At 55.0% G+C, this 22,450-nt stretch overlaps 2 protein-coding genes across 2 annotated transcripts; both read right to left on the reverse strand.

The window, feature by feature from the left end:
• Positions 1-7,855: 7,855 nt before the first annotated feature.
• On the reverse strand, positions 7,856-12,247 carry LOC121153101 (alpha-1-antichymotrypsin-like). Its single transcript, XM_040975560.1, has 4 exons — positions 11,609-12,247; positions 10,093-10,366; positions 8,931-9,081; positions 7,856-8,278 (listed from the first exon to the last, which is right to left on the reverse strand). Exons 1-4 carry the CDS (start codon positions 12,231-12,233, stop codon positions 8,075-8,077), a joined length of 1,254 nt encoding a protein of 417 aa, XP_040831494.1. The 5' UTR covers positions 12,234-12,247; the 3' UTR covers positions 7,856-8,074.
• A 5,014-nt stretch (positions 12,248-17,261) lies between these two features.
• On the reverse strand, positions 17,262-22,177 carry LOC121153103 (alpha-1-antichymotrypsin-like). The gene is made up of 5 exons (XM_040975562.1): positions 22,136-22,177; positions 20,698-21,339; positions 19,277-19,550; positions 18,130-18,277; positions 17,262-17,473 (listed from the first exon to the last, which is right to left on the reverse strand). The coding sequence occupies exons 2-5, from the start codon at positions 21,320-21,322 to the stop codon at positions 17,276-17,278; spliced, it is 1,245 nt and encodes a 414-aa protein (XP_040831496.1). The 5' UTR covers positions 21,323-21,339; positions 22,136-22,177; the 3' UTR covers positions 17,262-17,275.
• Positions 22,178-22,450: the final 273 nt, after the last annotated feature.

The following is a 22,450-nucleotide window of genomic DNA, read 5'->3' on the forward strand; positions in this document are numbered from 1 at the left end:
TTGTATAGCAGATCCTGACCCCAGCATGGTCTGTGCGGCAGGGCCGTGGCTCTGGTCTAATCAGATACTACCTACAAAAGTCAGCAGGTAGATGTGGCCTGGGGTTGTAGCTTGCAAACCCCTTGTCGGGGACAACACTGATCTGTGTCTAGACAAAAAGCCTGAGGCCCGTGGAGGGAAGGCTTACCAGGATCACACAGCAGCTGAGCGAGAGCCTGGTAGAACAGTGGGCATGTATGTGTGTGCGTGCATGTGTGTGTATGTGTATGCGTGTCTTTGACTGTAAATGTGCAGGATAAACTGGGGGCTGTAGACCTTGAGCTAAACCTGACAACATAGCACTGGGGTGCAGGGAGACAGAAGCACACAGCCCTTAGCCCCATGTATCCCAGGCGTGGGTCAGTGGTGGCCCCAGGCAGAGCTATGGTGTGACAGCACTTGCTGCCTGGCCTGGCCTGGAGCTGCTGAACTCTGGAACTATCATCTATTAGACGATGCTTAAATTCAAATGCAACCACAGCTGAAATCCAGGGCTCCTGTGTCTATCTCGCTCCTCTTCTGGCTCTAGCACGTTTCCGGAAAGAACACCAAGCCCTGGCTATAAGACAGAGGAGTAAGCATAAGATAGACCTTGGGCGCCGAGGTGGAGTCCTTTGGCTGAGGGAGTGGCCTGAGACCAGGGCAGCAGGTGCTGGAGAGGTGTTAAAGAGAAGAGCCTAGGCCAGCCTTCCTTCCCTGGGGTGCAGTTAGCAAGGCTGCAGGGGAATTATGGAGATAATGACCTTCCCACAGCGCAGGGCTCTGCCCTGCCCGCCTCCCCTGGCTGGCACCCTAGCCCAGGAGCACTGTGCCAGATAAACAGAAGCAGCCAGGAACTTCTGCCAGGTGAGAATTTTTAAAAAAAGATTTATTTATTTAAAAGTCAGAGTTACAGAGAGGGAGGAAGAGGAAGGGACAAACAGATCTTGCACCTGCTGATTCACTCCCCAGATGGCTGCAATGGCCAGTACTGGGCCAGGCTGAAGCTAGGAGCCAGGAGCTTCCTTTTGGTCTCCCATGTGGGCAGCAGGGGCCTAAGCCCTTAGGACACCCTCCACTGCTTTTCACAGGCCTTACTTGAACAGAGAGCTAGATGGGAAGTGGAGCAGCCAGGACTTGAACCAGCGTCCATATGGAATGTTGGTGCTGCAGGTGGTGGCGTCTCCTGCTGGGTCACAGTGCCTATGGCCCTGAGATGCAGCATGACATCGCCCACAACTGCACTTGGAGCATCGCAAGCTGACAGCGATGGCCCTGGCCAGCCCTGGGGCCCTCTGAGCTTTGGCTGTCACACCTGGATAGGTCAGGGAAGCCCCTACTCTGCATGTGGTTGCTGGGAACTACCCTAGCATCATGGCAAGATCTTCAGGAGCAGGTGAGACCTCTGGGCTGGCTCCGAGTAGTCTTCCACCTGCTTTGAGCCTCATTTCTTCCAAGGAAACCAAAATGGTGCCCGCTTCCAATTCGCATGTGGATGGAGTGGGACCAGTGACGTCCGAGTGACTGTGTCCAGTGGATAAACACACACACATACACAGGCACCCACCCACATGCACACACACACACACACACACACACACACACACACACACACAAGCACCCACCCACATGCACACACATGCAGGCTCACGTGCAGATTCCCGCATGCACCCAGCCATCGTGCGACTCTATCCTTGACTGCGACTCAGATGGCAGTGCTGAAACCCGAGGGTTAGGCACTCCTTGGGTCTGCCAAAGGCAGGAGCCAGGGCTGAAACTCCAGTGGCCTCTTTGGGTTCCTGCCTTTTCCCGCTCCGTTTCCGGTATTGGAGCTCCCTGCTCCAGGGACTGCCTTTTACAACCCAGGTTTCCTACTTTCCTTCCGGAAGCCCTGGGGAAGGGCCTGGGAGTCATAATTCCCATATTAACCAGAGAGGATCTGGGGGGCTTTTATTGGGGCATATAAAGAGCCCGGGCAGACTGTGGACAGGACCTGGTGCAGACAAAATGCCCCTTTTACTTGTAGGCTTGGAAAAAATGCTAATCTCGAGCAGCTGAGGGTGAGTGGGGCATGAGGGAAGGCAGGAAGAGCCTCCATCACCCCCGCTGCAAGCGCCCACCGGCAGCTGGGGTCACCCTGTCTCCCCCCACTCCCCTGCTTGGAACCTGGGATCCCATGGGTTGCTCACTAGCCTCTTGCCAAAGGGGCGTGAGTGCCCAGCTGGGGAGAGGGCGCTGTGGGCTTGGCCAGCCCATGCCTGCGTAAACTCTTTGGGTCTAGGATTGGTGTCAGGACAGAAGGCCAGCAACACAGATGCCTATGCTGTGCATTCTCAAGCCAGCGAGGTGGGACACAGCCTTTGAGCAACAAGGGAGCCAAGGCTCCCAGGACAACTGTCCTACCCACCTGGGGGACAGGGAAGGTTGGGGGTCCCTGTATCTCTCCAGCTCCCCCACCAGGAGAGCCACACCCTCTTCCTGCCCCTCGCTAGGGGGTCAGGAGTTGTGGATTTGGGCACCAGGACTTGTGGGAGGGCTCACTGATTAGCCTAATCACATTGTTTGCACCTGTCCAAGGTGTGAAGGGGAAAGACAGACACTCCCTAACAGCTTCAAGGGCTTTTTGGAAGCTAATCCTGTTTGGACCACTCGTGGAGCTGCTGGATAAAAACAGCCCCGGGGCCTCCGTGAGAAAAGGAAGAAAGTCTATCAGGGAAACTTCCCTTAGCGGTTAGCGGAAGGGTCTCACACCCGTCTGTCCGTGCGCCCTCCACCCACTCCCTTCCTCCCTCCAGCTGGCCACGCCTCCACCTGTTACCCCTCCCTCCGTGTACCTTCCCGAGGCAGATTGGAGCGCAGCTTTGGACAAGCCGTGTCCCCAGGGGTAAAGCAGAGCTGAGAACATCTCTGGAGGACAGGGTTGCCTGGGGACTCACGGAATGAGACCCCAAACGTGCTCAGGGTAGTGCCTGTGCAGAGCTGGCACTCGGTGAACACCTGCCCTCCCTCCCCCTTCTCTCCATCTCTCCCTCCACCTTTGACCACGTTGTGCTGCTCCTCGGCGTGGGTCGGGCCGGGTGTCTGCCCTGGTGGTTCACACACCTCATCCCGTATGGGAGCGCCTGGGTTCAATGCCTCGCCCCGTTCTTGACTCCAGCCTCACTGTCCCCACTCCCACCCACCTGCTCTTTGGCATTGCCATGAACTTAACTCTGAGGGGTCCTGGGGTGGGGGAAGCTACGCCTCTTCTATTGAGGCCTTGTCTGTTCCACACGGAAACCTTGCAGACTCTCAGCTAGCAGCGTTCCACAGTCTCGCTCTGCTACCCTATTGCCATTCCACTGTCATCTTCACTCCGAGGAGCAGGAGCGCGGAGGGGAGGATGCCCACCTACTCTTCCGGGTCAGGCGCTTCAGCGTCTTCTGACCCAAAACATAGCCCTGCTTAAGGGCACAGTGGGTCAAGTTCACCTTGGCTCGTGGTAGGGGACCCCAGTTCCTCTGAGAACAAGACAGGCCAGGCAGTTATGTGTAGGTGAGCCATGGGCTTCAGCCTCCAGGGGATCCTTAATGGTTGCGTGGCCTCGGGCTGGCCCAGGGCCCTCTGAGTGGTGCTGCCCACTGGGTGCCCGCTTGCTAGGCAGTGCACCTGCAGCTAGAAGGCAGAAGTCTCTGGAAGGGTCTCAGGGTGTCTTCTGGTGCTCCGGCCCCGGGATCCGTGTCCTGGTGGCGCACGGCAGCTGAGGTGACCTCGGGGGCCCGAGGCTCGGCAATCGGAGCCCTCTTCTCTGGGGTCTTGGAGCCAGGGGCTCCCCCGCAGCTCCGGAAACCACCACGGCAGGTCGGGCCCCGGACGCTGCTCTGGTGCCACCCAGTGGCGACGGGCGCAGTCGCAGCCGCCTCTCCGCTTTAACCGGACTTCCAGCTCCCTAACCTGGCTGTTGAGGTTTGCAACCCTGGGATTCCTGAAGCTGGGGAAACCTCAGGCTATGAAGTGTGCTAAGTGAACGCGCTCCCCACTCCCCGTGGGCGTCAGCTTCCTCATCTGCAGGCCAGAAAAATCAGCCCAGCGAGTGCTGTCTAGACTGGAAACAGCATAGTGACGCTGGTGAGAACCTGTGTGCAAGAACAGGGTTAAAGCAACAAGCTGTGTATTTTCTGCTGCGTCTATTGTGAGAATCCATGGACTGCAGCTTTATTAGTTGCGGTGCTCACCCGGAAAGGACTCGCAGGCGGAAGCAGAGCCCAGGACATCCCTGGGGAAGCGCAGTGCCGACAGGCAGCGGCTCTGGGGGCCTCTCCGCTGCCCGGCTTGCACAGAGTGAGAGCTGCAAGACGCAGGTGATTCCGTATCAAATACAAACCTCGGGTGGTGGCAGGGGCCCGTGGGGTTCAGGGACGATACCCCCAAATCGCAAATCCCAAACCTGAAGCTCAAAAGGAAATGATTTATTTCTGCTTGAAAGGGGGAGGTGAGAGAGATTGTTTTCTTTTAAGATATATTGTTTATTTTTATTGGGAAGGCAGATTTACAGAAAGAAGGAGAAACAGAGAGAAAGATCTTTCCGCTGTGCTGGTTCACTCTCCAAGTGGCCACGACGGCTGGAACTGAGCTCATCTAAAGCTAGGAGCTTCTTTCAGGTCTCCCACGTGGGTGCAGGGTCCCAAGGCTTGGGGCAATCCTTGACTGCTTTTCCAGACCATTAGCAGAGAGCTGGATGGGCAGTGGAGCCTGCAGGACGTGAACTGGTGCCCACACAGGATTCCGGCCGATGCAAGGTGAGGGTTCAACCATTGAGGAATCATGCCAGGCCTGAGAGATTTCTTCCATCTGCTGGTTCACTCCTCAAATGCCTGTAACAGCCCAGGGTTGGGCCAGATGAGAGCCAGGAGCCTGGAGCTCCACCCAGGTCTGCTCCGGGGGAGGCAGGGACCTGGGTACTTGAGCTGTTGCCTGGGGCCGCCAGGGTGCTCCTGAGCAGGGAGCTGGAGTGGAGAGCAGAGCCGGGACTCGGACCCAAGCTCCCCTGTGTGGGAGTGGGCACCTCAAGGGGCAGCTTCACCAAAAGTCCACCCCAGCCCCTAAATCTGCGACTTGTGAATACACAAACGTATCCAAATGTTTGCACATGACCTTCTCGCTCTGCACTCTGCACACTGCACAGAGCCGCGTGACTCTTGTTTGAATTTGGCCTTCATCCCAGCGTGTCACTTGTTTATGCAAATCCTGTAGCATCCAAGAAACCCCTGAGACAAGGGACAGCACAGTGGCATACAGGGTAAGCCTCGGCATGCAGTGCCAGTATCCCACGTGGGCGTTGATTCATCCGGTCCCAGATACTCCAGATTCAGCTCCCTGCCAATACATTTACAAAAACAGTGGAATCCCACCACCCCCTCTCATTCTCTTTCTCTGTACCTCTGCTTTTCAAATAAATAAAAGTTTAAAAACTGAAATCATAAATATTCTGGTCCCAAGGAGCACTTTGGGTAAGGACGCCCCAGCGTGGGGGTGTGCACTGGCCGATGGTGAGTGTAGCCCAGGCAGGGTCATGTTCATGGCTTTCCCCTCTGTTTTAAGAGACATTTAGACAAGTGTGGGGGCCTCTGGAATTGTCACAGTCCTTGTTTCCAGGGGCTGCTGCTCCGTGTCTTATCCTACCCCCCACTCCTCCCAGGTGTGCAGGCTCAGCTGTGTGTGTGTATGTGTGTGCGCTGTGGTTTCCTGTTGAGCAGGAACTTGCTGAGGTCAGCACTCCAGGCAGGAGAGGTGTGTGCAGAAGTGCTGGCTATCGCTGGGGGTGGAGGTGCAGAGCTCACACATCCCTCACATACTCTGCCCCCAGACCCAGTTCTCTTGCACGTTAGTGCCATGGCCCAGCTCCTGTTCGCATCCTCCGTTCTGACTCACTGGCACGTACTGTGATTTAACCGTGAGGTAGACCCCCAGCCCTAACTTTAGTGTGCAGCAGTGAATGGTACTGGGCATTGGTCAGTCCTAACATCACAGCTCTGGTCTCCCACATGGGCTGGTGCTTAGGCCAGACCCTTAAAGTTTCCAGATGGCTGAAGGGCAGGGCCCAGGCCTGAACTGAGCCCCGCAGTCTAGTATACCACTGCCCAAGAAAGCCGACCCACCTGGTTCCAACCATGTGGTGGGCTGATAGGCCTGAGCCTCCGGACCTGAGCCCCCAGCATCAGGGATAGCTGCCCTTCCAGCTCTGAATACTTTGCAGGCCAATGGACACAAAGCTCCAGACTTGAGACCTGCACAGGATCATGTACAGGGACAAGCTGATTCATCTGGCTCAGAGCACATGGCGGGTTGATGGCCTGAGCCTCTGGACCTGAGCCCCCAGCCCAGGGTTAGCCAGCCCGTCTGGCTTCAAGCACATCATTCTTGTTTCTTAAATAGGACGATTGTCCTGCTCCTCAACATCCTACAAAGATGAAGTCGCCTTTTTTTTTTTTTTAAGGTGAACCTCTGTGTCATTAGAGTGGATTGTAATCTCCGCTGTGAAGGAGTGTTGTCCCCACCTGTCACCACCCTCCCTCTTTCCACTCTGCGCGAGTCTGTTCCTCTGACTTGTGGCCCCAGGTGGGCAGCACATGGTGAATGGCAGGTGTACCTGGCTTGGAGAGGCAGGGAGCAAGTTCTCCTGGGGTTTTCCTCCTAGTGCCAGGAAGTCTGGGGGGACAAAGGGTGGAGACACGTGGAGGTAGGAGTTGGCTTCAACCACTGGGGCCGGTGTGGGGGCCAGAGCTGTGGAGACAGGTGGAGAGGGGCTCTGGCCCCTGGAGTCCGTGTGAACAAGGGCCCAGGATTCACAAAGGCTGAGTCCCAGGGAGAGTTTCCCTTCCTGCCCCGGGTCTACGGATCACTCTTGACATGGTACATTGCTATTGGGTTCAAATGGCAAAGCAGGAGGAGTCCAGGCAGAAGGGAGCATGTGGGAAGGGGGAGGATGCCAGCGGCAAGAGACAGCGGTCACGGGGAGGGCATACCTCAGCCACCTCGGCCATGCCTTCCCCTCTCTGAGCTGCCAATCACAGCTCCATAAGGAATGCAGGGGAGATTGACAGGTGCCCACCGCTGTGCCCTGAGCAGGAAGATGGCAGGCTGGGGTCTCCCCTAGAATGGGGTTAGTCACCAGCCTGACTTAGCCCTGAGCTACTGGGTTTGTAGTGGGGGCTGTGGGCCATGGTGTCAGCAGCAGAGTGCGGCAAGATCTTTCCCAGCAGAGAGAATGCAGGGATGATTCGAGAATACACCATGCAGGCTACGGTGACCACCAGCTGTTGGGTGTGCAGCCTGGGAAAAGGGCCAAGTTCACTGGTTTCTTCAGCTCTACAATGCATGAGCTGCTGGGGGCAGGATCGCCTACTTGCTTTTACCGCACTAACTCACATATTGCTTGAATCTTACATCCCTGCATTCTGTCTGCTGGGAAAAGATCTTGGTCAGAAAGAAGACTTTCCCACAGGGGACACTACGGGGTACCAGCTGGTGGACCCCCAAAACACATCCCCACAAACAAACTCTGACAACGATAGTAGCATGCGCTCCAGGGGCTGTGGCACAGCTGTTCAGGACCAGGAGGCCCCGTGCAGTAGCAGTGTCAGTGCAGGTGAGGAAGGGGGAGAGTGCAATTAGAATCAGTGAGACAACAAGACTTAGAACAGAGGATTCCCTCCCAGCCCCAGGGCTGAGACCCAGGTTAACTGGGCATCAGTGCAGGCAGCCCTGGCAAGGCCACTGACACTGAGGGCAGAGCCTGGGAGGGTTATTAGACATTGTGAATTTTAGTGTTACAATGCAAAGGGAATTGTCCAGTCCACCAAAGGCTTTATTGCTCTTAGATGATCACAAAACTTCTGGAAGGACTACCCATGGGCTCCTTGAGCATGTGCAGCTACCCCAATAGAAACCACTGTCACCTTCACAAGGACACAGAGCAGTAACAGCCAGGCCTGGCACAGCATCCTGGGACACAGAGGTCTGGCTGGACCCAGGAGCTCAAGCCATGGCTGTGCTTCCTGCCATCCAGCAGGGAGCTCTAGGCTTGCAAGGGGTTGGTGACTTTGCTCAGAAAGAGGATACTTGGTGGGTCAGTAGAAACGATGGCTATGAGAAAGGGCCGGTCAAAATGCACAATGGTCCGGGGGCCAAAAAATGCATACCCTGCTATAGACCCATATGTAGTGGCAGCAGCTGCTTCCGTGCCCGTCTCCGCCACATCAAGCACAGCCTTGTGGACTGCCTGTAGGGGACAAGAGAGTGTGATTCACCAGGGATGGAGCTGCAGCAAAGCTCCATGCCGGGGCCCAACACCTGGTGTCATCCACTGGCCTGCTCCTCCCAGCCCCTCATGCAGCTTTGGCAGAGTTCCACGCAAAGAAGGGCAAGCCTTCAGGGAGAGCTGACAGTGATGTCTCAGTGTCATGAAAGTCACCAAATGTGGGACCCGAACAGGGCTGTGTCTGAGTCCAGACCTAAAGCTGTCGTGATTACCTGTCAACACTTTTGGCTTGGCCAGGCACCACATTGGAGTCAAGGACTAACTGTCCCACACCCCCATTTTACAGGTGGGAAGCCTGAGTGGGAGGCCTTTATCTTGCTTGCTCTGGACAGTCAACAGTGGAGTGTGAGATGCTGGCTGCAGATGTCTAATGCTCAGCACATCACTTCCACGCCCCCTGCTGGTAGCTCTTGTATCATCCTATGGCACTTTATGTCCCAGATGGGACACTGGACCAAAAGAACTCTCCTGAGTTGGTGGGGGTCCCAGAGCGGCTGGCGGGGTTACACGCAGCATTAGATATCGGTGTAAACCTAGGGCTTCCTGAACATGTGTCTGCTTTAGCAGTGAAAGTCAGAGGAGGCTGTGCCTGTCCCCAGTTTTGCAACCTCACCTTTGAGATCTTGATGTTCTTCTCCTCTGTGATTCCAGAAAAATTGGCCAGATTGGTGAAGACTTCCCTGATGCCCAGGTGGGGAAGCACGTCTTTCAGGTTGAACTCACCGGAGATGCTGAACTTGGGCAGGCGGAGTTGAGTGATCCATCTGAGAAAGAAGGGCCAACACTGGAGTGCAGCTTGGTAAAGGACCTGCCTGTCCCCAGCTGGCCATGTGGGTGTTCCCAGTCCCACAGCCCACACCTCTCACCTTTCCCCCATGGCTTTACTCCCTCAGGTCCCAACTACTACCCTAACACATCCATCATCTGTTCTCATCTGTGAGTGTCCACACGGGCACGGGGCCAGGGCTAGGGCGTGTGTGTTGTTTGTCTCTCCCCAGCTCGCAGGGCAGAGAACATTGTGTCTCATTGGCTGAGCTGTCCTCAGGATCTCAATTAGTGTCAAGCACCTAGTAGGTGCTCATTAGTCACTCAACAGATGCTGAATGAATGAAAGAATGAATGAGTGCAGTGGGTGGCTGGTACAGAGCTGGCTCCAGAGCCTGTCTCTCCTCCCCCTTGGTGCAGCACGTCCTCCTGTCTCCCTCAGCCGAGCTCAATCATCCAGAGAGCTGAGTGTTGTGTTCAAGGTTCCTCATGACTCAGAGCACACTGGAGCCAGAGAAGGCCTCAGGTCCCTGCGCTGTCTGACACCATCCACTCTTGAAAACAACACTATTTCTTGGGAAGACAGACAGTGAAAGGGAATCAAGTGATAATTGGAGTCAGCTCTTGTATCCACTGCTTCACTCCACAAATGTCAGCAATGGCCCGTGTCGGGTCAGGCTCAAGTCAGGAGCTTAGAGTTCAAACAGCTCTCCCTTGTGGGTGGCAGCGATGTTGTGTCTTGAGGCATCACCTGTGCCTTTGGGATTGTGAGTTAGCAGGAGGCTGGACTGGAAGCAGAGCTGGACAGGAAGCCAGGCACGTTGTTGGAGGATGTGGGATTCTGTGTCCATGCCAAATGTCCACACCTTTATCCAAAGCTACTGCAAAGGAACTCCACTCTCCTGCCTCTGTGTCCCAACGTCCAGGTCACCACCGAGACCCTGGGGAGAAGGCGCCAAGGGGCTGGGAGGGAGCTGAAAAGGAGAGCTCTGCCTCCTGAGGGCACTCACGTGGTCTTCACCGAGTCTCTCCAGCGCCTCAGGGTCTCCAGCGACAGGCTGGCTTCCACCTCCTGCATTTTGTCCTCATCTGGGAGGATGAAGAAGGCGCTGGCGTTGCCCACGTAGTTGAGCTGCACCACAGTGCAGGACAGCTCGTCATCCCGGAAGTAGGGTGTGTTCAAGTTGTTTTTGAACATCATGGGCACATCCACCCACTTGTCCTTCTTTAAGTAGAACCTGTTCCGGCTTGTGGCCCTGGTGTTGAAGGGCTCTTTCCAGTGAGCTAAAGTGGAGCAAGCAGTGATAGGTCAGGTGAGTGCCAGGCTCACCTCTGCCCGCATCCCTGAATGGTGACAGCATCCACTAACTCAGAGCCAGTGGGACTTTGTACCTGGATTAGGAGAAACGTTGTGGGTGTGAGGGAGAGCCATGCAGGCCATGGTTGTTAAGTGGCATGGAATACGAACGAGGGCACTGGGTTATATGAGGAATCAATAGGCATCTGGGATAGATGCGACAGAAGGGACAGAAGAGAGATGGGGATGGGCAGAGGTGAGTGAGAGGAGCAGGAAAGAAGGGGTGAATATTTCAGGCCGCTTATAGAAAACAGTGTCTTGCATCAATGGCATTGCCAGAGTGGTGCCATCAGAAAGAGGCCTGTTGGGCTACTCAGTGCAAACAGAGCAAAGAAGCTAAGCTCTCCATGGGGGAAGGGCGAGACAGAGAACATGCAGCGGCAGAGGCTCATGGAAGGCAAAACTCAGAGTCGGAGTGACCATGAGGAATGAAGCTCATGGGCACGCAGAGCATCTTAGCAGGTGGGACACTGGGTGTGCCCAAGCAAGGGTGTAAGAAATGCCAGCTGAAGGATTTCAACTCCTGCTCGAGGTACATGCACTTCCAGGGACTGTGAATAACCAGCTGAGACCTGCCACAGATCCTGTAGCTGAGGTGCCCAGACCCTGTCTCCCATTCAAGGCACTGGGCATTGGGATGCTTTCTTGGACTCAGGAAGCAGTAACAGAATCTGCCTGCAGGGGGCACCTGGAAGCCCTGCCTAGCCATCTTTGTGCTCTGTGTCCCTTAATTGGGAGTAAGTTTTGCTGGCAGACTTCTTGTGGGCTGTCTGAGCTGTGACAAACCCCGCCCTGCCTGGATGCCCTGCAGACACCAGCATTCCAGGCTGGGCAGAGATGCCCAGGTGAATGAGGGAAAGGGTGGTAGGCCTGCATCTACTGCCCTGTTAGCAGAAGGAGGTGGCTGCTCCTGCCTGCCCTGGAGGGGTCCAGGAGAGAATTTCCTGCCTCTCCTCTCAGAACAGAGCACCCTGATCTGATCAGACATGCCCTGGCACCTCCCAAGGCGGAAGGGCAGTGCAATGATGCAGTTGACGGTTCCTGTACCCTAAGCACAGGCAGCTCCTCTTTAGTCTTTTGCCTTCTGGCACGGCTGGCCAGTGGAAGACGGAATAGAACGTGCCCTGAGAATCTTAATGGCAAGAGGGCATCCTGAGGTGAGCACTCACCTTTGAACAAGAGGAAATTCACCAGGACCATCACAGTATCATCGTCAAGGCTGTCAAACAGGTCCACGATTTTGCCCTGGGTTTTCTCAGCCACGTAGTCATTGATGAGCTTCTTGGCAGCGTCCAGGTCCTGGAAGTTGGTGTCAAAGGCCTCGGCAGCATACAGCTCCTGGGCGCCCTTCTCGAAGTCCGGAAGCAGCTTCAAGCCAACAAAGAGCGCATTGCCCAGGTTGAGCTGCAGCTGCTCTTGGGGCTGGCGCAGGGTGAGCAGGAGCTGCCGGAAGCCCTGGTGGATTTCCTTCTCAGGCATCTCAGTGAGGTTGAACTTGAGGCCTTGGAGAAGCTCCGTGAGTGTGGAGCCTCGGGCCCCCAGGGCCAGGAAGGCCAGGGCAGTGGAGATGCTCAGTGGGGAGAAGATGATGTTCTTGTCCTGGTTCAGCAAGGCCAGCTGCTTGTAGAGGCTGCAGGCAAAGTCAGCATTGCTGGAGACCAGCCCCACCAGGCGTGTCGCATCAGCTGTGTCCTCCCGGCGGGCATCCTGAGGGACAGCTGTGGCCACTGGGTGGCAGAGGACAGCTGGGCAGAGCGTGGCCACGAGGAGCCCCAGCAGCAGGAGGGCTGGCATTGTGTCTGCTCTGAACTCTGCAAAGCAACAAAACAGCTTCATGTTTCTAGTGCAGGAGGTGCCAGTGTGCCTCTTGCTGCCTTCTTCTCACACCCACACCCCACCATCCGGCCAGTGCATGGGCCCCCACCCCTTGTGACTTCGTAATTCCCTAGGCGAGATGCCTGTCTGGGGAACTGAGAGACATGGTTATATTTGGTTTTCCCTGCCCCTTTGATGTGCTTGTGCTGTGATTGTGGCCATTTCTCCTTGATCCAGAAACTGTGCATACAGAAAGGGCCAGGCTTGCTCAAGCTGAGGCTGCTTACGCGACAAGGAATCATGGATAGCAGTGATGGTTGCCACTGGCTCTGAAGTCCCAAAGTTGTGAGGTTGAGTGTCATGTCCTCCTCTCTCTCGCATGGTCAGGGATGCCCCTTTCTTTAAGTCTCTCCATTTCTCCACACCACCCATTATCCTTGCTAAATTAGGTCGAAGAGAAAGTGGATGCACTGAACCCACCGTGGTACCTCTCCCAGCTCTAGTCAACTGGTCATGTGGTGCTGGACAGACCATCCCAGGGAGGTACCCTGGGCCAGTCTGGTTTCTTCACAGAAAACCCAGAAGGCAGCTGAGTGTCCCTGATCCAGCTGGCAGACAGTTCTTACAGCCCCCAACTGGTTCCTTGGCTGCTGTGACACCTCCTTATGCAAGCCCTCACCCTGATACGCGACATTACAGTGAGTTGTCAGTCTCACTATAGAAAAAAGAAGAAAATGGCAGGAGAGCTGGTGGTTTTCAGGGCTGCCTCTGCCTGGAGGCCAGGAGGACCATCGCTCAGGACAGGGCAGCTCCTGGTCCAGCTGCTTCTTTATAAGCAGGTTGATGTGACCACGTCTTTGGAAAGGTGTAGCACACTCAGTGGCAGCCCCAGGACTGTCTCTTGCCACCAGCTCTGGGCCCTGAACCTGGTTCCTCAATTCCTGTGCCATCGCTCTCAGGACATAAGCCCAGAGTCACAGCCTAGAACCCCAACAGCCCCCAAATCCCAGGGAGACTCACCTGCTCTGGGCCCACAGCACTGAGAGAGGCTCCTACAGGGAGTGCTGCCTTTGCCTGGGGGCCAGCTCTTATTTGTCCTGACTGTGAACTCTGCCCCTGGGTGAGGAAATGTTGTCAAAGGCAACCCACACAGTCTTCTCTGACTGGAAATAGTCAGGACAAGTTTCCAGTAAGCTGGGCTTCTGGGTCCAAGGGAACCACCCGATGGTGGGAAGAACCCTGGACCTGTTTGTTCCATCCAAAGACAGACGGAAGAGACTGTCCTGTTAATGTGCTTTCTACTGAAGAAAGACTCACTGAGGAACATGGAGAACTGATGGAAAATGTGCAAAAGGCACAGGAAATGCTCCCGTGAGAGGGCCCAACTACCTCGTTGGTGTGTTTCAAAATGGCACTGCTTCTGGCCTTGACGCTCCGTCTCTGTTCACAAACACAGACATGTGTGTTCTGAAAGTGCAGGAGTGGTTCCCCATTCCATCGCTAGCTGGGCGTGGTGTGATTCTGCCTGGTGGCAATGCTGTGTCTTGTCCTTGCACCTGCTGAGCACAGGTACATGAGAGCAACCCTGGATGTAAAAGTGGCAAGTGAAGGGACTAGGGGGTTCAGCCTCATGATACTCTCACGGGCAGGCCTGCTTTTGTGTCATCTGTCATTGGCCAACACGTCGTGGCACAGTGTGGAGCTGCAACTCCAGCTGTCAGCTCTGCTTGATTCTGATTGGCCCCGCTCAGTGGGGTACTTAGTCAGTAGGGCAGCAACCAGTGAGAGTTCAGTTTCACTCTCCCTGACTTGGGAGCCCCTGTCTGTTCTGGCTCTGAGTCTCTTCAGAGTGAAATTTGATTCACATGGACTCCCGGAGAAGTAGAGGGGAACACAGACCAAAGCCCATTTTTATCCCCAGTGAGTCCTGGCTTGGGCAGAAGTGAGATGATCCATGGCTGCCCTTCCTAGGAACTGGTGTGCTTGTGTCTTGTGACTCGGGCAGCCCTAGGTGTGTGCCTGGTAGAAGGTATAGACTGTGGGGCCGAATGAGAGCAGAGGGACTAGTGACCCAGCTAGCGTGGGATGGTGCTTGGCTGGGTGTCCCCACCTGTCCCTGGGATGCAGGGTTGCTGTGGGAAGTTGACCTCCTGAGTCAGCAATCTCTTGCCAAATTTTCTAGTCAGAGTCCAGGGCCCTTGACCCTCTCCTCGCCCCCATTATATTTGTGAGCTTGGCAAAATGAGCTAAGATGGAACGTGGGAGTGTGTGGTGTTGCAGAAATGCCCTGTGTATGACCGATCGAGCCCTTGTCCTTGCTCTGCTTGCAGTGTGGGCCGGGGACCACAAGCACCTGGGGGGCTGGTTAGAAATGTGGACTCAGTGTCCCACTTTCTCCCTCCTTTCTCACCCCAGCTGGGATGTCCTGGTGCAGCATTGGAGTGCCTGGGTATGTTGTGGATTCTTGTTTGTGCTGATGAGCATGCTGGGAGGCAGCAGGTGAAGGCTTGTGGAGTTGGGCCTGTGCCATCCATGTGGGGCACCCGGATTGATTTCCTGGGTTCCAATTTCAGCCTGGCCCAGCCCCAGCTGTGCTAAGAGGTGGGAAAGAGGGAGCAGAGAGAAATTCTCCCTTGATCTCTCTCTTTCCCTGCCTTCCAATTACACAAATAGTGTTTTCAAAAGTGTCATGCAATCTTGGTGCCCCAGCCGGGCCTCTGATTCAGAACCTGCATCCTCAGCTTATCAACGGGAGCTGGGCCCTTCAGGGCAGAGTGCTCGGGACCCTGAAGCTGTCTGTGTAGTTTCTTGCTTGGTATCCTTCACCACTTCCTGCTGTCTTGTGGCCACAGGAGCGGGCTCCCACACAGCCAGGGTCTAGGCTAAGGGCAGAGTGAGAAGGCACCATGGACTTCAAGGCAGGGCCTGCTCTTGTCTGCCATACACGTGGGCTTTCTCACAAAATGCCCGTAGGGCCAAGTGAGGTTGACTGTCCCAAAGAATGGGTGTTTCACCATGAGCAGCACCGGGCCACTGTGTAGCTTCCACATCCTTTTACTCTGCGTTTTTCTCAGCAAAACCTATTCTGTTTCGATCTGCAGGAATAGGGTTCTTTGGGGGACATCTCGCTTCCAATTTCAAAGCCAAGCGACTTATCCAGGTGCACAGAGACCACAATGTTCAATGATGGAGTTGGGAGAGAGGCTTAGGGGAAACCAAACTAGGGACAAACCCATGAACTCACCACTGGGCATTGCTCTTTGTTCTCAAAGTAAGATTTCTTTCATTTTATTGGAAAGGCAGATTTGTAAAGATATGGAGACTTTGAGAAGGTTCTTTTGTTCACTGGTTCACTCCCCACATGGTGTAACAGCTGGAGCTGAGCAGATGGAAGCCAGGAGCCAGGTGTTCCTCCAGGTCTCCCACGTGGGTGCAAGGTCCCAAGGCTTTGGGCCATCCTCCAGTGCTTTCCCCAGTGACAAGCAGTGGAGTGGCCCCCACAGGAGCTTGTGCCCACTTGAGATCCCAGCACTTGCAACTGGAGCATTAGCCAACTGAGCCTGTATGCTGGTCCTGTGACTTGCTCTTGATTCTTGAAAAGAATGCTATTCCCGGACCCTGACTGTATTTGGCATGCTGGTGCTACAGGGGGTAACTAGGCCCACAGCCCCAACCGCCAACATCATGTTTGAATCTGCTCATATCATACTTAAAATCAAGAAGGCATTCCCGAATGCGTGACAGTGCCCGGACATTTCAGAAACCCCACTCCTTTCCCCTGCCTCAGCCCAGACCACTCCTTCCTGCAGAACCTCTGCACTGAAGCCTGGGACCGCCCTGCTTCTCTGTCAGCAGCATCCCGCACTGGCCCTTCTACACGCAACCTTCACTGACCCCTTCACCTGACCTCCTGTACTCCTAACCTGAGCCCCGCCCAGCAGTCACCTCCTCCAGGAAGCCTTCCTACACTGAGCTGGACTGTGCCAAGCAGCTTCCAGACTCTTATCTGAATATCTAACAGCTCAGGTAATGGTCAGTGCCCTGAGGGCCAATTGCTGTGGACCTCTTCAGGGGCAGAGTGACCACAGGTTAAGAGGGCTCCTCTGGCACCATGCAGGCTGCAGTGACAACCTAGCTGGTGGGTGTGCACTCTGGTGCAAGCACCAATTTCAGTATCTCGGTTTCCTCATCTATACAATGGGCATGCACCAGCTGCTGAGAGGGCTAGCATGTGGTGGCTTTCCTGCAGGAACTCATTTATTGCTCATGTCTTCCCAGTGCCACCTTGTGTATGTCAGGAAAGATCCTGTTCTCTGAAGGGAGTCTTCTCCAAAGGGGATGCTGAGGGACAGCAGCAGTGAAAACCCACCAGAGGATATCCCTGCCATTACACACACACACACACACACACACACACACACACACACACACACACACACACACACAATCACACACTCTCTCTCGAATGCAGAAGCAGCTGTGTGGGCTCCAAGGGCTGTGCCTCATGCTGTCAGGGCCAGGAGTCCCTATGCAGCAGCAGGTGTCAGAGCAGGTGTTTGGGGAGAGAGAAACTGCACCACTCAAATCAGGGTGGCAGTAACAAGCCTTAGGAAAGAAGGATTCCCTCCCATGCCTGGGCCAGAGGCACAGGTAAGTCAAGCTGTCAGCTCAGGCTGCCCTGGCCAACTGCTGATGCTGAGGGTAGAGCCTGGGAGGGTGGTGGTACAGTAGGTTTTAGGCCACAGGCAGCAACAGGCATGTCGGTGTAGGAAGACACAGGGAAGTACCCAGTGCACAGAAGAAAGTTTATTGTTCTCAGGAGACCTAGACACTTCCAGAAGGATCCATCAACAGACTCCCTGTGCAGATGCAGCCACCATGCTCAAGGTCACTGTCACCTTCACAAGGACACAGCAGGGCCTGACACAGCCGGGCACAGCACAGCCTCCTGGGGCAAGGAGGTCTGGCTATACCCTGAGGCCCAAGCCACAGCTGTGCTTCCTGCCATCCAGCAGGGAGCTCTAGGCTTGCAAGGGGTTGGTGACTTTGCTCAGAAAGAGGATACTTTCTGAGTATCGGTCGGTGGAGGCGATGGCTACCAGGAAAGGCCGGTCAAAATGCACAATGGGGCCTAGTACCCTTGGTGTCATCCCGAATCCAGTGGCGGCAGCTGCTTCAGTGCCGTTCTCAGCCACATTAAGCACAGCCTTGTGGACTGCCTGTTGAGGACACAAGAGCATGACTCACTGGAAACGTGGTGGTTTGCAGACAACCACTTCCTGGTCATGCTGGGGCCCAACACTAGAAATCATATACGACCCGAGCCTCACAGCCTTGTGTGTTTCCTTTGCTGAGTTCCCATGCACAGAGGGACAAGCTGTGGGATACAGCTGCTAATGATGTGCCTAGGGTTATGGAAGTCACTAGAAATGGGCACCTGGTTCAGGCCTGTGTCTGGTCCAGCCCTAAAGCTGTCACAGTTACTCATCATCATTTCTTACCCTGTCAGGCACTACATTCCAGCCAAGGACTATTGCCCCACTCTGATTATTACCGATGGAGAACCTGAAGTGGAAGGGCTTTACTTTGCTTGCAGTGGGCAGTTAACAGTAGAGTGAAGGATGCTGGCTACACATGTCAATACTAAGCCCAAACTCTTCCCAACAGTGGCTCTGGCATCATCTTATACCACTTTGTGCCTGAGATAGGGCACTGATCCATCAGAATGCTCCGGAACTTTAGGGGATCCCAGTGAGGTTGGGTAAATTGTAAACAATGCTAGATATTGACAAAACCTAAGGCTTCCTGAATGTGCATCTGGGTCATATTTTGAGGTCAGAGCGAGCAGTAGACATCCCCAAATTCACAGTCTCACCTTGGAAAGCACCAAGCTGTCTCCTGTGATTCCAGACAAGTCGGCCTGATTGGTGAAGACTTCCCTGATGCCCAGGTGGGGAAGCACGTCTTTCAGGTCGAACTCACTGGAGATGTTGAACTTGGGCAGGCGGAGTTCAGCGATCGATCTGGGAAATAACACAGGAGTGCAGCTTGGTAAAGGACCTGCCTGTCCCCAGCTGGCCATGTGGGTGTTCCCAGTCCAACACCCCACACCTCTCACCTTTCCCCCATGGCTTTACTCCCTCAGGTCCCAACTACTACCGTAACACATCCATCATCTGTTCTCATCTGTGAGTGTCCACACAGCCACGGGGCCAGGGCTAGGGCGTGTGTGTTGTTTGTCTCTCCCCAGCTCGCAGGGCAGAGAACATTGTGTCTCATTGGCTGAGCTGTCCTCAGGATCTCAATTAGTGTCAAGCACCTAGTAGGTGCTCATTAGTCACTCAACAGATGCTGAATGAATGAAAGAATGAATGAGTGCAGTGGCTGGTACAGAGCTGGCTCCAGAGCCTGTCTCTCCTCCCGCTTGGTGCAGCACAGTCCTCCTGTCTCCCTCAGCCGAGCTCAACCATCCAGAGAGCTGAGTGTTGTGTTCAAGGTTCCCCATGACTCAGAGCACACTGGAGCCAGAGGAGGCCTCAGCTCCCTGCGCTGTCTGACACCATCCACTCTTAAAACAACACTATTTCTTGGGAAGACAGAAAGAGAAAGAGAAACAGAAAGAAAGAGAGACAAATGGAAAGAGACCTTTTATCCACTGGTTCAAGCCCCACATGGCCACAGCAACCAAGTTGTGACCAGGCTCAAGTCAGGAGTTCAGATTTCAGGCAGCAATGTGGTGTCTAGAGGCATCACCTGCTGTGCCTTTGGGATTGTGCATTAGCAGGAGGCTGGACTGGAAGCAGAGCTGGGCAGGAGGGCAGGCACCCTGAAGAAGGATGATGGATTCCACATCTGTGCCCAACTCCCACACCTTGACACAAAGCCACTGGCAGCAAAGTAACTCCAACTATGTGGCAGCTCTGTGCCCCTAACCCTGGCTGTCACCAGGACCCTGAAGTAAAAGTCCAATGGGGCTAGGAGAGAGATGGCTAGCCAGAGCTCTGCCTCCCGAGGGTACTCACTCAGCCTGCACTGAGTCTCTCCAGTGCTTCAGGGTCTCCAGTGACAGGCTGGCTTCCACCTCCTGCATTTTGTCCTCGTCCGGGAGGATGAAGAAGGCGCTGGCGTTGCCCACGTAGTTGAGCTGCACGACAGTGCAGGAGAGCTCGTCATCCCGGAAGTAGGGTGTGTTCAAGTGCCTGATGGTCATCATGGGAACGTCCACCCACTTGTCCTTCTTCAAGTAGAACTTGGACTCTTTTGTGTTTCTAGAACTGAAGGGCGTTTCCCAATTGGCTAAAAGTGGAGCAAGGAGTCAGATACCAGGTGAGTGTGAGGTAGTTCTACCTGAAGCTACCTCTACCTAGCATACCCAAGCAGTGTCCACACTACACCCCAATATCCAGGCAGAGGCTCTGCCTGGACAAGCAGAAAAGCTGAGAACTGAGGGAAAGCCATGCATGCAGTTGTGGACAGGTAGCAATGGGATGTCCTGGCACCTTGGAGAGAACAGCATCTGGCATTGCTGGCGTTGGAGGGTGGGGCCTTCTATCAGTGGACTGTGGGGCCTCTGAGTGCAAATGGAGGAAAGAAGCTGAGTTCCTCAAGGGGCAGGGACAGACAGAGGAGAATATGCAGCTGCAGAGGCTCCTGGAAGGTAGAACTCAGAGTGGAAGTGACCGTGAGGAATGAAGCTCATGGGCACATTGAGCGTCATAGCAGGTGGGGCTCTGTGTGTGCCCAACCAAGGGGTAAGAAGTGCCAGTTGAGGGACCTCAGCTCCTGCCCTAGGTGCATGCACGTCCAGGGACTGTGGACAACCAGCTGAGACCTGCCACAGATCGTGTAGCTGAGGTGCCCAGCCCCTGTCTGCAATCCCAGGCACTGGGCATTGGGATGCTTTCTTGGATTCAGGAACCAGCAACTCTAACTATGCCTCAAGTGTGCATCTGTTAGCACCAACTAGTCATCCTCGTGCCCTATGTCCTGTGCTCCTTGGGAGCAGATTGCAAGGGTAGGCTCCAGGAAGGCTGTTGCCCTGTGACAAGAACTCCTGCCATGCTTGGATTCCCTGCAGAGAGCAGTGTCCTGGCTGGGCAGAGCCAATCCTGCCAGTGCCACCAGAGTCACACATGTGCATTTGGGCAAAGGGTGCCAAGACCAGGTCCAGTGTGCTGTAGCCAACAGGAGCTGACCACACCTGCCTGCCTGGCAGTGATTCAGGGGAGCGATTTCCTGCCACTCCAGTAAGAACAGAGCAATTCACTCTGACTCCGACGTGTCCTGGCACCTCCAACAGTGATGAGATAGAGCACAGGCCCACTCCGTGTCTCATCTATCCTAGCCACGGGAGGCTTCCCTCCAACGGGACACTGTTAGGCAGATCAAAAAGAACCCTGAACCCCAAATCTCTTCCACTTGGAGCCTCAAGGGGAGCACTCACCTTTGAACAAAAGGAAATTCACCAGGACCATCACTGTGTCATTGTCAAGGCTGTCAAACAGGTCCACGATTTTGCCCTGGGTTTTCTCAGCCACGTAGTCATTGATGAACTTCTTGGCAGTGGCCGTGTCCTGGAAGTTGGTGTCAAAGGCCTCGGCAGCATACAGCTCCTGGGCGCCCTTCTCGAAGTCCGGAAGCAGCTTCAAGCCAACAAAGAGCGCATTGCCCAGGTTGAGCTGCAGCTGCTCTTGGGGCTGGCGCAGGGTGAGCAGGAGCTGCTGGAAGCCCTGGTGGATTTCCTTCTCGGGCATCTCAGTGAGGTTGAACTTGAGGCCTTGGAGAAGCTCCGTGCGAGTGGAGTCACGGGCCCCCAGGGCCAGGAAGGCCAGGGCAGTGGAGATGCTCAGTGGGGAGAAGATGATGTTCTTGTCCTGGTTCAGCAAGGCCAGCTGCTTGTAGAGGCTGCAGGCAAAGTCAGCATTGCTGGAGACCAGCCCCACCAGGCGTGTCGCATCAGCTGTGTCCTCCTGGCGGGCATCCTGAGGGACAGCTGTGGCCACTGGGTGGCAGAGGACAGCTGGGCAGAGCGTGGCCACAAGGAGCCCCAGCAGCAGGAGGGCTGGCATTGTGTCTGCTCTGAACTCTGCAAAGCAACAAAACAGCTTCATGTTTCTAGCCAGGAGGTGCCATGGAAACTTTCCCCACTTCTGTGCCCACAGTCTGGCCAGTGCACGGGCCCTGACTCCACGCCTGTTATCCCTGCTGGCTTGGTGATCGCCCATGGAAAGCTGCACTACTGATAGGAAGAGATGTATGCTGTGCTTTCTCTCCCCCACTGGTGTTTGTGCTCTTATTATGGCCACTTCTCCCTTATCCAGAAATGGCACAGAGAGGGAAAGGGTTTGCCCAAGGTTACACCAGAGACAGGGGAGAAAGCAAGGATAGCAGCAAGCACCGCCTGACTCTTGAGTCTAAAATGTGAGTTTGGGAAGCATCCTTCCCTCCCTCCCTTGTGGCATGGGCTCTCCTGTCTTTGCATCTTCCTGTCTGCCCACCCCTCCCGCCATCTGTCCTGCAGACCCAGATAAGGACCACATACTGAGTCCACTGCAGTACCTCTCCCAGCACTGGCAATGGGTTGCATGGTTCTTTGATGGCCCTCACTGGGAGGTGCCTGGTGTCAGTGAGGTTCCTTGAGAGAGGACCCGGAAGGCAGCTGAGTGCCCCTGATCTTGGCTTAGCAGACAGTTCTTGCAGACCCTGCTTGGTTCCCCAGCTGTTGTTTTACCTGCCCTTGCCAGGCCTCCCAAGCCTGGTGGGGGACATCAGAGTGCAATTGCAGTCTCTGCTCCTGCTCCCTGATCCCCCAAACACACAGACCCAGTACTCTGGGTCATGGCCAAGAGCCCCAGTATGCCTGGGCTCGCAGCGTGCCTCACCTGCTCAGAGAGTACCAGCACTGGGAGAGTCCCAAGCCACCTGCTGGTAGTGCTGGCTCTGCCTGGGGACCAGCTCTTATTTGTCCTGACAATGAACTCTATGCCCCTGGCTTAGGAAATGTTGACAAGGTCAACCGGGTGACATCTTCTCTGACCAGAAATAGTTTGGTGACAGTTTCTGGTAAGCCTGGTTTCTGGGGCCAATGGAACAACATATTGATGGGAAGAACCCCAAACCTGTTTGTTCCTCCCAAACAATATCCACAGACTCTGTCCTGTTGATGTCTTCTGCTTATGAGAAGCTCATTGTGGAAC

This window comes from Ochotona curzoniae, unplaced genomic scaffold (genome assembly GCF_017591425.1).
Source record: "Ochotona curzoniae isolate NIBS_2020 unplaced genomic scaffold, NIBS_Ocur_1.0 contig_2688, whole genome shotgun sequence".
NCBI classification, from domain to species: Eukaryota; Metazoa; Chordata; class Mammalia; order Lagomorpha; family Ochotonidae; genus Ochotona; species Ochotona curzoniae.

What these genes read in the sequence shown, in the direction of transcription:
- LOC121153101 (XM_040975560.1), bottom strand. Translation starts at nt 12,233, where the DNA reads ATGCCAGCCCTCCTGCTGCTGGGGCTCCTCGTGGCCACGCTCTGCCCA. An exon ending in GAATTTCCTCTTGTTCAAAG is followed by an intron (nt 10,367 to 11,608) that starts GTGAGTGCTCAC and finishes GCTCCACTTTAG; the next exon opens with CTCACTGGAAAGAGCCCTTC. An exon ending in AGAGACTCGGTGAAGACCAC is followed by an intron (nt 9,082 to 10,092) that starts GTGAGTGCCCTC and finishes CTTCTTTCTCAG; the next exon opens with ATGGATCACTCAACTCCGCC.
- LOC121153103 (XM_040975562.1), bottom strand. Translation starts at nt 21,322, where the DNA reads ATGCCAGCCCTCCTGCTGCTGGGGCTCCTTGTGGCCACGCTCTGCCCA. An exon ending in GAATTTCCTTTTGTTCAAAG is followed by an intron (nt 19,551 to 20,697) that starts GTGAGTGCTCCC and finishes CTCCACTTTTAG; the next exon opens with CCAATTGGGAAACGCCCTTC. An exon ending in AGAGACTCAGTGCAGGCTGA is followed by an intron (nt 18,278 to 19,276) that starts GTGAGTACCCTC and finishes GTTATTTCCCAG; the next exon opens with ATCGATCGCTGAACTCCGCC.